The 15638-nt window shown below is 45.8% G+C and overlaps 1 protein-coding gene across 3 annotated transcripts in view; it reads right to left on the bottom strand.

Moving 5' to 3' along the window:
• The window catches only part of CDH17 (cadherin 17), a 52455-nt gene that overhangs the window by 17669 nt on the left and 19148 nt on the right, over positions 1–15638 (bottom strand). For all 3 annotated transcript variants that reach the window (XM_084864702.1, XM_084864703.1, XM_084864701.1), the window contains exons 3-9: positions 14316–14414; positions 8808–8942; positions 7820–7958; positions 5652–5810; positions 5359–5558; positions 3656–3787; positions 3140–3290 (exon numbers count right to left, since the gene is read on the bottom strand). In XM_084864702.1, coding sequence (XP_084720828.1) covers positions 3140–3290; positions 3656–3787; positions 5359–5558; positions 5652–5810; positions 7820–7958; positions 8808–8942; positions 14316–14414 — 1015 coding nt within the window. The remainder of the gene's footprint in view (positions 1–3139; positions 3291–3655; positions 3788–5358; positions 5559–5651; positions 5811–7819; positions 7959–8807; positions 8943–14315; positions 14415–15638) is intronic.

Here is a 15638-nt window from a genome sequence, read left to right as displayed (position 1 = left end):
AGAGGGACTCCGCCCCAGAGATAACACGGGGCAAAGAGCCTCGCTGCAGTTCCTGGCCCCGAGGAGGATTTAGTTCGGTGAGTGTTTCAGGGCAGGGCGTTCCCTGAGTCAGAGGTGATGACTCAGGACTGCGCCCAGCTCTGGGGCAGGCAGGATAGATTCTGGATCACCTGGCTCCGTGACATGGGCGTCGTGGGTTTCTCTCCATGCAGCCGCAGCCCCAACGTGAGACTGAGACTGGATTGCGTGCCACGTGTGGAGCTAGGTCTCTCCCCGCCTCCCATATCAGTTGGCATCTACTGACATACGGAAACGTGAAGGATGTTTATTATGGGGGAGGGGACTTCCCTGTAAGTCTGTAATGGAGCTGGACCCATGGAGCTGAGCCTCAGGGGCTGAGGAAGGAGGGCATCAAGAGTAGCAGAGCGGAGGAAAAGATGTATTTGGGCTCTGAACGGTTTGGCTCACTGGATAGAGCATCAGCTTATGAACTGAAAGGTCCCAGGTTCAATTCTGGTCAAGGGCATGTGTACCTTGGTTGTGGACACATCTCCAGGAGGGGGCGTGCAGGAGGCAGCTGATCGATGATTCTCTCTCATTGATGTTTCTAACTCTCTATCCCTCTCCCTTCCTCTCTGTAAAAAAATCAATAAAATATATATTTTTTAAAAATCTACATGCTGGAACGAAGAATGTCTTACTGAATTCTGGGATCCCGTGATGTCTGAGCAGCCCAGCTCTGGACCATTCCCCCAGACAAGTGAGCATAACGCCAAGGACACTGTTCTCTCACTCCACAGGAAGTGCCAGCTGCCAGAGGCCCCACGAGCTGTTGACATAAGTGACCGGGGAAATTCCAGCAGGGGTGCCCCTCAGGATGAGTAAGGTATTTGTGCATGAGAAGAAAAAGGAGTGCGATGGCTCTGAGACAAAGGCCAGGAACAAGTGGCATCTCACGCTGATTCTTGGGGCACTCGGAAATACCTCGGAGAGGTGGGGCTGTATGAAAGGCGAATTCCTATGTGAGCGCATAGGACTTGGTAGCAAGTGGGATTCCAAAAGCACTGCTGGCATTGCTAATACTTGAGCCTCACAAGATTCTGGCTAACGTACGACACCAAACAGGAGAATATAGACGTACAAAGAAATAATTTAGTATTTTTTGAGCTAAACAGTAACCCTCCCTCTACCTCTCACTGGGCAGGGGAATAGCTTTACATCTCTTTTAGCCTACATAGATAGAATCAATCAATCTGTGTTGATTTATAAGAATTCCTGGCCCACTTCTGACTCACAGAAACTGTGAAATAGTAAACATTTGTTGTTTTATGCTGCAATCTGTTATGCATCAATAGACAACTAATAAACTCAAGGTTAGACCTTATGCAAAGAGACTTGAGGCATCATCTGGAAGGGCCTTCTGCCTTCAATCGGCATCACAGATCATCCCAGAGTTCCAAAAAGTGATTATTGGCTACTGACACACATTCCATTGTTATGCAACTGTCACTGTTAGAAGATTCTCCCTTTCCTACATAATAACAATGTAATATGCAAATGGTCATTACATCGAAGCAAGTAACGACCGACGGAATCACAGGTCAGCTGGAGGGTGGGGCAGTGAGCTACAACCGGGCAGCAGAGAGCTAAAGGAGGGTGCAGGTCAGTAAGCTATTGGGGGGGGGAGTGGCGGTCAGAGAGCTACTCGAGGGTGGCAGCGAGCTACTGGTGCACGAATTCGTGCGCAGGGCTACTAGCTATTAATTAAAATCCCCTGAGTTGTCATTTAACAGTTCCTGTTGCAGCAGGAATTGGAATAAATGAAAAAGAGAGGACCTAAGCAACACACACAGACAATACATAGCCTACCTATGACTCCTGACAGTGAGGAGAAAAAAGGTAAGCATGGAGCAAGCAAGCCAGGCACGCAGTGCCTCCCAAGCCACCAGGACAGCAGCCACTACGTCAAAAGTACGTGGCAAGAAGAGAGAAAGGAATAGAAAATGATGAGAAGGTCCCCAGACCTGTGAGGATCTGCCCAGAAGGGCCGCAGAGACCCAGGCATTGCAGTCATAAGACACTGAGAGGAAACGACAGACAAAAACATTTCAAGAAAAGCCAGCCTGCTCAGCCGACGGACTCAACACCCAGGAGTGACAGACAAGGGTTTTCCTAAATCCAGGGAAGTCATAAAACTTCTAGAGATCGTCATGTTCTCACGGTAGTTGTCCCTGGGAAAAGCTAAAGCTACCACGAGACACAGTAAAAGAAAACAAAGCAAGTCAAGAACAAAGAGACAAAAATGGGTAGGACTTGAACTTCATCTACCAGCCTCCTGAGCTATTATTATCAGCTTCCTAGAAGAGGGAGCATCAAGGGTCAAAAGTCAATTTCCATTTGTTCTGCTTATTTATTGCAGAGCATCTGACCTTGGGTCTAGAGGCTGATTTAAATTATGTATCAAGCCGAAACCGGTTTGGTTCAGTGGATAGAATGTCGGCCTGCCGACTGAAAGGTCCCAGGTTTGATTCCAGACAAGGGCATGTACCTTGGTTGCGGGCACACCCCCAGTAAGGGGTGTGCAAGAGGCAGTTCATCAATGTTTCTCTCTCATCGATGTTTCTAACTCTCTCTCTCCCTCTCCCTTCCTCTCTGTAAAAAATCAATAAAATATATATTTAAATAAATTGTGTACCAAATTTGGTGCTGTTTTATCTGTTACTGACTTTGTTAGAGAGGAAAATAAGGATCTATGTAAAAAACCTTGCAAATGAGATAATCTTATATATGCACACAGGATAATGGTGTGAGTGGATATGGTGTTAGTGCTGGTGGTAAGGATGGTGTAGTATTGTAGTATTAATTGTGGTAACTGTACTAGTAGGGGTAGTAAAAGGGGTAATGGTGGTAGTGATGGCAGCCATAAATGCTCCAATTGAAGACTACTACCCAGATAGTAAGTGGGCCTGAAAACTAGTGTGAGTCTCAAGGTGTATTCAAGCTCTACACTGTGCTAGTGGATAAGTGATCATCCATCAGGTTCACCTGCCCACCTTCTCCAAGACAGAGAGGGTAAAGAGAGTATAGAGTTAACACAGAAAAGACAGTTACACAGCTTTGGAGAGCTCTCCTTCCTTACCTAAATTTTCATTCTCCTGGACCTCAAATACCGGCATTGTAGGTGGACACGTAGGTGGGTTGTCATTAATGTCTTTCACTTTCACATGAATGTCCAGTGGAAATGCAAGTGGTTTTCCAAGTTCATCCTTGGCAACCGCGAAGAAAACGTACTGCAACAGGAAGCTCAGCGTTAAGACATGACCCATCATTGCCTTTAAAAGGCAGAGAAAAATGTTCCAATTCTATTTCGTTGAACCCCTTATTTCCAGTTTACTTAGAATTGGGACATGAGGAAAAACAAAAACAAAAAACAAATCAGATTTGTGGGGATAGTATCATGTCTTGAAATCAATCATCTATGACGGGGTTTTAGTGAATGGTTTGAAGTAAAATCTTTTCTGCTCTCAGCTCTCTGTTGAGCACAGCACTTGGTCTTGTCACTTGTGAAACTCCTGCCCATTTTGTTTTGTTTTTTATTAAATTATTATCTGTGTACATATCTTACCATTGCCCCCCTCCTCCCCGTTTTACTCACTGAATCCTTTTCTTCTCTGTCCAAGGGCTGAGTGACATAAATATCTCCCTCCTGGTCAATTGAAAACGGGAATATTGGCAGCTTCTCCTTTGGGACTAAGGAATAGTGAGCCCCTGGTTCATTCCACCGCACCTGTGCATTGTGAGGAAAGATACCGAATGGTGAGGAAAGGCACTGGATTTCTTTTGACAGCCCCGAGAGCAAACAAGCATATGCATTCCTTTTAGCGTTTACAAATTCTCATGGGAATAGCCTAAACAACAGATAGAAAGGCTTTAGTAAAGGCTCCAAATCTGCAATTGTCATGGAATTGAGACCTCACATACTTTCTTCATTGGAAAAGCAGAATAACTCTGGCTTTCATTCTTTTTCCCCCCACCTCCTGGTAGAGAAGTTCATTAATTCAACACTCAATACATAAAAATTCTTTTAAGCTACACAATATATATGGGATGGACCATCCCCAGGGCCTCCTAACAACAGTGTCATTTTAAAGCAGTCTTAGGGGAACCACAGGCTGGGACTCACTCATAACAGGAATCCCTGTTATCCGCTTTCACAGACACAACCTCTAACTTCATCTCCACGAAAACCCAGAGAGGGGTTATTATCCCCATTTTACTGTCGAGAGGTTGGGGCTCAGAACAGTTAAATGGCTTCTTCTAGGGTCAGTCATTAACGTGATGGAGCAAGGACGTGGTGCTGTCATCTGCTTCCAAACCCAGTGCTCTTTCGCGAACCCACAGCTTTCACGTCGAGGAAACCCCTGGTTTTCCAGAAAAGATCAGATCTAAGCGGAGCTAGCAGGTCTTACAGGAGCTGAGGGACGAGGGGACTCAGGGTGAGAGCATCAGTCGCAGAGGTGGGAAGGGGAGCATGGGAATGAAGAGAGGAGATGGAGTTGGAGGAGGCTGGTCTCCAAAGGTAAAGAGGCTGCCTACTGGACTCTTGCTCAAGCCTGTCCATGTCCCTCGTCTGTGATGGGACGAGTCTACTGGATAGAGACTTTCCCCACCAGAATAAGAAGCAGCTTTTCAAAATTCAAATCACATACTTGTACATGATGTGTGTGTGTCATACACAACCTAGTGCAGCCATATCCCAGACTACTGACAGGGAACAACTAACATCAATGGGGGAATCTTAGATGAAGTTCTCTTTTAAAGATACATGGATACAGCTACAGCTACAGCTACAGCTACAGCTACAGCTACAGCTACAGATACAGATACAGCTACAGCTACAGATTTAGATACAGATACAGATACAGCTACAGCTACAGCTACAGCTACAGCTACAGCTACAGATACAGATACAGCCACAGCTACAGATTCAGATACAGATACAGATACAGATACAGATACAGATACAGATACAGATACAGATACAGATACAGATACAGATGATGGGAAATGATGGGTACAGATGATGGGAGATGGAGAGAGAGAGAGAGAGAGAGAGAGAGAGAGAGAGAGAGAGAGAGAGAGCGCTAGAGATATGAACCCAGTTTGGTCAGAGTTTACTCATGATAGTAAACTCCAGAGACTTGGGACCAGAAACTTTGTCTGTTTAGTTTGCTTTATAGTTATGCTACGTTAAAAATGTACAATACATAATAAATATATCAGTGAAGACTATGAGAGTGTGCTTGTACAAATGGAGAACATGTATCTAATGGGCTCTGGGCATTTCTTAGGCACTACCTGAGTGATTTTGATGGGGTGAGGATCAGTCGAGTTTTCTACAATCTCCACAGGTTGGGGTTTTTTCCAAATGTTCTCCTTCACTGTGATGTCCACGGATGTGCTGTCACTGAAGGAATTCTCAGTCTGGCCTCCCATGTCCTTCACTGAGACCACCAGGTTATAGAAAGCGTTCTTACTGGGGTCCAATTCCTTAGATCCTAAGGAAAGTGGGAGAGAACAGAGAGGGAAATGTGTGCCAAGCTGACACAGAGGTAGGCCCCTTCTTCGGAATCAGTCCTAGGAAGGCTTACCTGCAGGGGTGAGTGATATTTCCCCCGTTTTGTTGTTTATCTGAAAGAACATGACCTCGTTGATCTTGGGAAGCTGCATGACGATCTGGTAAAACAGCTGGCCGTTGGGAGTGTTTGGGTCATCCAGGTCCGTAGCATTGACATACATGAAAGGCTTTCCTAGTTCACAAAGCACGCCCAGAAAGAGAAAAAGGTATTAGTGGAAACCCAAACCAATCAGAGCCATGTTGGCCTTCTAAGATGCAGAGAGAGATTGCGAAGGAGGGCGGTGAAGATGCCATAATTCATATCAGTGGGAAAGTAAACCGTTATTCTGCTTCCTTTCCCTAGGATGAGGTTTCTCAAAGTATGGCCCAGGGACCTCTAGGATCTCTAAGACTGTTTTTAGGGTCAATGGAATCTAAATTTATGAACATGTAAAAAAAAAAAAGATCCACTCAAAGCACAAGTTAATTTCATGCATGTTAGTGTAAAGGAGTACCCAAAGAAAGGGCATTAATATGGTTTCAGATTCCACATGGTAACCAGCTTTTAAGAAACCACCACTTGCCCTGACTGGTTTGACTCCATGGATAGAGAGTTGGCCTGTGGACTGAAGGGTCCTGGGTTCGATTCCAGTCAAGGGCATGTGCCTTGGTTGAGGGCACATCCCCAGTAGGGGGTGTGCAGGAGGCAGCTGATTGGTGTTTCTCTTTTATCGATGCTTTTAGCTCTCTCTCCCTTCCTCTCTGTAAAAAATAAAATAAAATAGATTTTAAAAAAAGAAAAAAAAAACACCACTTGTTGAGTTTAGGTATAGTATCAAAGAATATCCATAGTTATCTCAAAATGCCATTATGATATTCCTCCCTCTTCCAAGTACATATCTGTGTGAGGCAAGTTTTTCATCATATGCTTCAACCAAAACAGCATATTGCAAAAGAATGAGTACAGCAACAGGCATGAGGATCCAATTGTTTTCAATTAATTCAGACACTAAAGAGTTTGCAAAGAATAAAACAGTGCCATTCTTCTTGATACATCTTCCTGTTTTCTTGAAAATATAGCTTTTATTAAAATGTTTATGATTTTAAATGAATTAATAAATGTTGACGTTTCTCTGTTTTAATTTCTAATATGATAAATATCGGTAGATATAACTAGTAATGTACTGGAGCCAGCTCGTAAGAGCTAATTGTTGAATTTCCAGAAGTTTTGTGAGCAAATTATTAACACCATTGATAAGTTAAAAAAAAAAGGCCATGATAGGAATATTTTTCCCACATAAATAGATAAATACTATGAGGAGGGCTCCCCACAAAGACAGTTGTTAAACATTTACCAACACCCCTCTGTTGAGACCCACAGGTTGAGAACCGCTAGCGGGTCGCCTAAGACCATCGGAAAACGCAGATATTTACATTACGATTCATGAACAGTAGCAACATTACAGTTATGAAGTAGCAACGAAAATAATTTTATGGTTCGGGGTCACCACAACATGAGGAACTGTATGTATTAAAGGGTCGCGGCATTAGGAAGGTTGAGAACCACTGCCCTAAGGCAGTGGTTGGCAAACTGTGGCTCGCAAACCACATTCAGCTCTTTGGCCCCTTGAGTGTGGCTCTTCCACACAATACCACGGCCTGGGCGAGTCTATCTTGAAGAAGTGGCCTTAGAAGAAGTGTAAGTTGAAAAAAAATTGGCTCTCCAAAGAAATGTCCATTGTTGTACTGTTGCTATTTGGCTCTGTGGACTGATGAGTTTGCCGACCACGGCCCTAGAGCAGTAGGGATAATAAAACAACTCCGGAGGATTGCTGTGAGATTTAAATAAGATAGGAAATGCTTGCCAAACCGGTTTGGCTCAGTGGATAGAGCACAGGTCTGCAGACTGAAGGGTCCCAGGTTTGATTCCTGTCAAAGGCATGTACCTTGGTTGCGGGCCCATCCCCGGTGGGGGGTGTGCAGGAGGCAGCTGGTCAATGTTTCTCTCTCATCGACGTTTCTGACTCTCTATCCCTCTCCCTTCCTCTCTGTAAAAAATCAGTAAAATGTATTTAATAATAATAATAAAAAAAAAAAAAGATAGGAAATGCTCCATGAGTGACAACAGCTGTTAGCCACATAAACCGGTCCCTTGTGCCTGGCACCGTCCTGCTTTCCGGAAATGCCTCCGGACTCCGTTACCTGGGCGAGAGTTCTGCCTCACCGAGCCTTCGTATTTGGGCTGGAGAAACGTGGGTCGGTTGTCGTTGATGTCCTTCACTTCGACTGTGATGGGGACCGGACCCTCCACTGTATTTCCGTGAGCATCCAAGGCTGAGACCTGAGGGAGGGAGGGGAGGAAACCGCCGGGGTGAATCTGGGCTTCCTGTCCCTCCACGGAAGTCACTGGAGAGAAATCCGAGTTCCCAGAACCGATGCCCGGCGACAGCAGCGGAGAAAGGCGCCCATAGAGCCCAGATCGGGGGCTGCTGGGACAGGGGCCTATCAGGTGAGCCTGGGTGATCAGGACTGTTTTCATGCTTCTTTTCTAAGTAGCCGGAGTCAGTGAAAGCAGAGCCCCTTGTCCCCGAGGCTATGGACGCGGCCCGATGGCCTCTCACAGAGGCCTTTGAATGGTCTGCCTGCCCATCCAATAGTAGAAGTTACTAAACAGAAAGCTTTCGGCTTGCTCTTCCCTCCCTCTCCCCCCAATCAGCTCTCTATCGTGCCTGCATATTCAGACACCACACACACAAAAACTGACCATCGGTCATTTCTGCTTCTTGCAAGATCCAAAGAAGCTCCATCCCAGCACGGATGCTGCCTCCTTTGTGGATGCAGAGCCCACACAACAGACACAGGCAGGCGCCCGTGAAAGTCATAGACGTGTTGGCTTGGGTTTGATCCAGGTGGTGGAGCATGCCACACTAGAATGAGTAATGCCGTCTGAGGGCCTTGGCCATGTACATGGGGCTGCTATGGTCAAACAGCCTAGGGAAGAGGGGACCCCCGCCGTACCCCTCTGTAGCTGGTAATAAAAACAGACAAACGAGGTTCACCGAGTGTACCATTAACGCCAGGAGAGCCCTAGGAGGAGTCTAGACAAGGGGTGAAGGTGCCGGTGGTCCTCCCAGGACAAAGGGTGCGCAGGAAGGTTGGAGTTCTATGGCTTTTCTTGGTCTCAACTCACCTGGAGCTTGTGAACAGCCCTCGCCTCCCTGTCCAGAGCTTTGTTGTGGTACAGAAGCCCGTCGGGTTGTATCTCAAATATTCCATCTGTCTCCCCGGTGAGTTTGAAAGTCATAGCAGGAGGACTGGCCTTAAACTGGGGAAAAGCAGAAGTCCGGTGAGGTTGTAAGAAAAGCAGGGCGGTAGATTCTGTAGAAAGTCACCAATTTCGGGTTATGTTTTCATTTGTACAATCGCTGATGAAGAAGCGCTGAGTTTTTAAACTGCTGCATCCTAAAAGTTTGCTTGAACATTAACTAGTATTCAAAATACATTTCCTTCAAGAAACAGTATACAATATACTTTCACAAAAGTCAACTGATGCTTTGAATGGTAATTGGAGTTAGATGAGATTTTTCTGAGAATATCTGAAAACTAATATAACATTACTAACTTCTAAAAAAAATATTTAAAAGAGTAGCTTTATTGCTAAGATTTTTAAAAGCATACAAGGGTAAGCCCTCACAGCCATCCTGGCTGCTGCCTTGGCCTTCGCAGCCCCGGCTTCGTCCTTCCGGAAGGTCATCCTGCTGTTCAGCTGATTTGCATATTACACTTTCATTATTATAAATATGTACCTACCAAGAGAACTGTTATCTGGGCTTACTCAGAGGTTTTTTTCCTCCCTTCCTTTCTCTCTTTCCCTTTCTTCCTTCCTTCCTTCCTTCCTTCCTTCCTTCCTTCCTTCCTTCCTTCCTTCCTTCTTTCCTTCCTTCCTTTTTTTCTTCCTTCCTTCCTTCCTTCCTTCCTTTTTTCTTTCTCTTTCTTTTTTTCTTCCTTCCTTCCTTGTTTTTTTGTTTGTTTGTTTGTTTTTACCTAACTCAGAGCTTACTCACTGCAAACAATTTTGGGTAGTTTTCCAAAAGTAATCAACAGTAAAAATACATCAAAGGCCTAAATGTAAATACTAAAACTATAAACCCTGAGAAGAATACACAGACATAATGTTCAGGAGTCTGGATGAGAGAAAGCGATGGGGAAAGTTCCTTAGATATGACCTCAAAAGCACAAACAGCAGCCCTGGCCAGTGTGGCTCAGTTGGTTGGGGGTCAGGTCCTGGTGAGGGCACATGTACAGGTTGTAGATTCAGTCCCCAGTTGGGATGCGTGTCGGAGGCAACCAATCAATGTTTCTCTCTCATTCATGTTCTCTCTCTCTCCCTCTCCCTTCTTTTCTCTCTAAAATCAATAAAAACATATCTTTGGGTAAGGATTTTTTTTATTTTTTTATTTTTTTTATTTTTTTTTTTTAATATATTTTTATTGATTTTGTACAGAGAGGAAGGGAGAGAGATAGAGAGTTAGAAACATCGATGAGAGTCATCGATCAGCTGCCTCTTGCACACCCCCTACTGGGGATATGCCCGCAACCAAGGTACATGCCCTTGACCGGAATCGAACCTGGGACCCTTCAGTCCCCAAGCCGACACTCTATCCATTGAGCCAAACCGGTCTCGGCAAGGATTTTTTTTTAAAGCACAAACAGCAAAAGAAAAAATTGAGCTTGAATCAAAATTAAAGGCTTTTGTGTTTATATTACATTATAAAGAAAGTGAAAAGATAATCTATAGGCTGTAAGAAAATATTTGCAAATGAGGTATCTGATAAGGAATTTGTATACAGAATATATAAAGAGCTCTTATACCACTGAAAAGACAAAAAAAAAAAAAAAAAAAAAACGATTAAAAAATGGGAAAAGTCCAGAGTCGGTTTGGCTCAGTGGATAGAGTGTTGGCCTGTGGACTGAAGGATCCCAGGTTTGATTCTGGCCAAGGGCACATGCCTGGGTTGTGGGCTCAATCCCCAGTAGGAGGTGTGCAGGGGGCAGCTGATCAATGATTCTCTTATTAATTGATGTATCTCGCTCTCCCTCTTGCTTCCTCTCTGAAATCAATAAAGAAATAATTTATTTTTAAAAACCAGGAAAAGGTTTTGAATAAACATTTCTCTAGAGAAGATAAACAAATAGCCAATAGGCACATGGAAAGATACTCAACATTATTAGTCATTAGGGAAATGCAAACCCAAATCACAAAGAAATACCACTTCACCCCTATTAGATAGCTACAATACAGAGCATAACAAGTGCTAGCGAGGAATTAGGGAAAGCAGAGCCCTCATGCAATGCTAACGGGAACATAAAATAGGGTGGAGAATGAGCAACAGCTTGGCAGCTTCTCAAAAAGTTAAACTATGACTTAGCAATTTCACTCCTATGTACATATCCAGGAGAACTGAAAACATATATCCTCTCAAAAAAAAGTTGTATGTGAATGTCCTTATTAGCATTATTCATAATAGCCATAAATGTCCATCAATTGATAAATGGATATTCAAACAGTGGTATATATCCGTACCATGGAATATTACTCAGCCATGAAAAAGAACGAAATACTAATACATGCTACTAGATTAATGAACCTTGAAAACATCATGCTGAGTAAAAGAAACCATACACAAAAGACCATACGCTGTGGGACTCCATTTATAAGAAATATCTAGATAGACAAATTTGCAGAAACCAAAAGTAGGTTGGTGTTTGCCAGGAGCTGCGAAGAGAGGAGAATGAGGAGTTACTGCTCATGTTTTTTCTACAGTTGATGAAATGTCCTGGAGTTAGATAGCGATGGTGGTTGGACATCTTTGTGGTATTTTGAAAACCATTGACTAGTACCTTTGAAAAGGGTGGTTTTTATGGCGTGTGAGCTATGTGTCAATACAAGGGGAAAAGAAGACTTTCTCAGATCTGTACCATACTGTTTACAGCCTGGAAGCCCATGAGAGTACTAAGCTTGAACTTGTTAGAAATCCTCAGTGAAAAACGTTTGTAGATGTTTGAGGTTTTTTTCCTCCCCCTTCTCTCCTCTTCCCGCCCCCCTCCTCCTCCTCCTCCTCTTCCATTTTAAGAACATTAATAATCCAAGGATCAACCTCATGGAGCAGTGCGCTTGCTTTGTGTCTCCCAAACTCCAGACAAAACACTCCAGGTGGTGCTGAATGCGATCTAGAACCCTTCCCAACACCGCAAGAACGAACTCAAAGGCACGTCTTCCCAGAGCTGGGTTTGTGCACTATCTTCACGTACAAAGGCACAGAGAGTGTGGCATGCACGACTAGAAGGTGACTGTTTTCTAGTCTCAGCTCTGCCATGGACTTACGTAAGCCTCTGTTTCCCTTCCTGTAAAACAGGGGTCTTCAAACTACGGCCCGCGGGCCACATGCGGCCCGCAGAGGAGTCTGATCCAGCCCGCCAGGTTTTTTGGGCAGTGAGCGCAGCCGAGGTGTTACAGTAAGAATTAGTAGTTCATATAGTCCGGCCCTCCAGCTCTCTGAGGGACCGTGATCTGGCCCCCACTTTAAAAAGTTTGAGGACCCCTGCTAAAACAACCAGTTGGGCCGAAACCGGTTTGGCTCAGTGGATAGAGTGGACCAAAAGGTCCCGGGTTCGATTCCGGTCAAGGGCATGTACCTTGGTTGCGGGCACATCCCCAGTAGAAGGTGTGCAAGAGGCAGCTGATTGATGATTCTCTCTCATCGATGTTTCTAACTCTCTATCCCTCTCTCTTCCTCTCTGTAAAAAAAAATCAATAAAATATATTTAAAAAAGAACAAAAAACCAGTTGGTATCAGGAGTCTCTGAGGTCTTTTCTAGCACAGAGGTGCTGTGATCCCAGGAAGGAAATCCCCTTCATCTCTTACTCCCCCACCCCAGCACACACACACACACACACACACACACACACACACACCCCTAAACAAGCTACATGCACCTGTGACCACGAGGCTGTCATTTCCTGCTCGGAAGAGAGAAGCTTGGCAGCACGTCCACTGAAAAAGGAACAAAAAGAAACCCTCTCCCGCAGGTCTAGGTCTGTGATGTTTGTGAACCGGGCGTTGCCTCTACAGACAGTCCTGATCCTTGTCAATGGGCCGTGGGCCTGTACCCACAGAACACCTACCTCCTCTCTTCTGCCCCTGAGTCCCCTCACCCGGAAGTAACCACAGACTCTGGCCCAGAAATAGGTTGTGTTTAGCTTACACGATTGTCGGAACCGACCACTGTCCTCACCAGCAGAAAGCTGTGGACAAGGAACCCGGAAGGCTGGTCAACCTTGAAGCTCTGAAAGGTCAGCACCAGCCACTCCCTGTCTCATTGAGACAATGATAAGGGAAGCAAGCTCCACCTTTGGGTCTTATGTAAATCCTTGCTGATTGGCTAAAATAAAAATATCCTTGGGTGAGGATTAAAAAAAATAATAATAATTAAAAAGCAAAAACTGGGTATAGGGAAAAAATCTTAGCAGGGCAAAAAGACTCAGGCCAATTGCTTTTGGGAAAAAATCTAAGAGCCTTAGGAGTCAGGGCCCTAGCTGTCTCTGCAGCCCCCTCTCCCGCTTCTCCTCCTTGCGCTCTGCTCCCATCGCACTGGCCTTCTGCCCTCTCCCAGCCCGGGGCGGGTGTCCATGCTGGGCCTTTGCTGGGACACCCCAGCCTCCCTCCTCTCCGAGTGAACTCCTAGCAGCCATGAGCTTCCAGAGCATTCGCTCCTCCCTCCCTGCCCGACGTCCCCAACTGGAGAGGTGAGACCTCTCGACACCCTGCACGCCATGGCGGGCAGAGACACACGGGCACCTGCCTGCCATGCTCTGGGCGCCCTGCACAGTCTGCACTGACACCAAAGGAGAGGGGGCAGGCGGCCGCTCCCAGCCTCTCCTCTGCGGGCAGAACCCTTCAAACATCCATGGAGTGCACCTGCCTTAGGAGGCAGCTTAGCAACCGCCCAGACACAGGGGATTGGGTTCCTGGGCACCCCCACAGGCTTATGGAAATATCCAATAAGCAGCCCAGGCCAAGCAGGCTGCCCAGGGGGTTTCCGGTAAATGCAGCAGCGTGTTTCTCTCCTCCATTACATTTCCAGGATTATTCCAGAGCTCTTTATCGCTGAAGCCTCTCATGCCCACCTGAAGGCCACCCATTAATCTACTGCTTTTCTCGGTCACCTGCCTACAGGACAGGACTGCCTCCCAGGGTGCCGTGGTCACCCACAGGCCAAGGCCCCGTGGGGCTCAGAGGTGCTGGGAGCAAAAGCAGGCCTTTGGCCAGACACATGCTCCAAAGAACCCCCGCTTTCAAATGCCTCAGGGAGCGAGCGCCCTGAACGGCCAGCCTGATGGTCAGATGGCCATCCCGCTCCCGAAACCCTTCCCACGCTCAGCGGGGAAGGTTTGGGGGAGGGCAGCCTATAGGCACCCAGACCCCTGCTTCCAGAGGGTAGGACTCGCCCCAGACACAATGGAGGAGGCCCACATGGGGATGTCAGACCACCAGCTCTCTGCTTAAGTCAGCTTCTGAAATCCAATCTGATAAGGAAGCAGCCGAGCCTCTGTTTTATTTCCCACTGCACAGAAGAATAAAAGTCTACTGAGAGGGCATGAGCGGTCAAGACGACAGCGATCGAAAGTGGTCGTTACCTGGAATATGATCTGGCTCGGTGCTTGGCCTTCGAAAATGGAGAAGGTCATGGGCTTCAGGGGGCCGCTGAACTTCCCCTCCAGGCCATGTCCCGTTGTCTGTCAGAAAAAGAAAGGTTAGCGTCACCATCCATTGTGAACAGATCATGTGCTAATTCCAGGACTGACCTAGGAGATGTAACCCCTTTTTAAAATATATATTTTATTGATTTTTTTTACAGAGAGGAAGAGAGAGGGATAGAGAGTTAGAGACATCGATGAGAGAGAATCATCGATCAGCTGCCTCCAGCACACCCCCTACTGGGGATGTGCCCACAACCAAGGTACATGCCCTTGACCAGAATCGAACCTGGGACCTTTCAGTCCGCGGGCCAACGCTCTATCCACTGAGCCAAACCTGTTTCGGCCATAACACCCTTTAACCTGACTTAAGACCATGTGAAATTTAGCCACAATGTGCAGAAAGAGGTCTGACCCGTGTTGAGGGTTTGCCATGCCAAGATGGACTGCTCTGAGCCTCGCCTTGCTTTTCTCCTCTGACCCTTCACCCTGTGGCTCTCCGGGAAGACTGTTCGCTCCCAGTTCACAGAGGAAGCTGAGAGAAGGGAAGCTACTTCCTCAGAGTACGTGTTGACACAGCACGGACATGCGGACCTAATTACTGGGATAGGATCCTCTCTCTCCCTTCCATCTAGTGTGGCTTCCTAACATTAGCCCGTGATTGTGAATGTCACGTTTGCCTGGGTCCTGGCACTGTGCTATGTGCTGCGGCTGCAGAGATGACTGAATCACAGTCTCTTCCTCATGGGTCAGCGTCCAGAGGAGTGCAGACACTGAACATGTAACATGCTATAGCAATGATCATCGCTAACACTTACTGAGCACTTAGACAGTGCCAGCCACTGATCTGAGGGCTTTACAAAGGCATGATCGCAGTGCATTGCCACAGCATTCTATAAGGCAAGTCCTCCCATTAGACGCATTTCTGAGGTTTCAACACACGTCACTCACTCATGTTCCTATCACCGGTAAGCCAGAGTGCCGAGTTTGAACCTAGCTTTGACTTCACCACAACCTTCTGATAATATACACTGAGTGGCCAGATTCTTATGATCTCTGAACACATAAAAATCTGGCCACTCATATTTATAAATATATAAATATGTAAATATATTTATATTTATATTTATATTTATATTTATATTTATATTTATATTTATATTTATATTTATATTTATATTTATATTTATATTTATATTTATATTTGAGGCTCAGTGCATGAATTCATGCATGGTTGGGGTCCGGCCAGGGGGAAGGGACATG

This window comes from Pipistrellus hanaki, assembly GCF_964339955.1.
Source record: "Pipistrellus hanaki genome assembly, chromosome: 17".
In the NCBI taxonomy this organism is placed as follows: Eukaryota; Metazoa; Chordata; class Mammalia; order Chiroptera; family Vespertilionidae; genus Pipistrellus; species Pipistrellus hanaki.
Note: the sequence above shows the minus strand (reverse complement) of the source record. Positions and strands in the feature narration are given on the sequence as shown.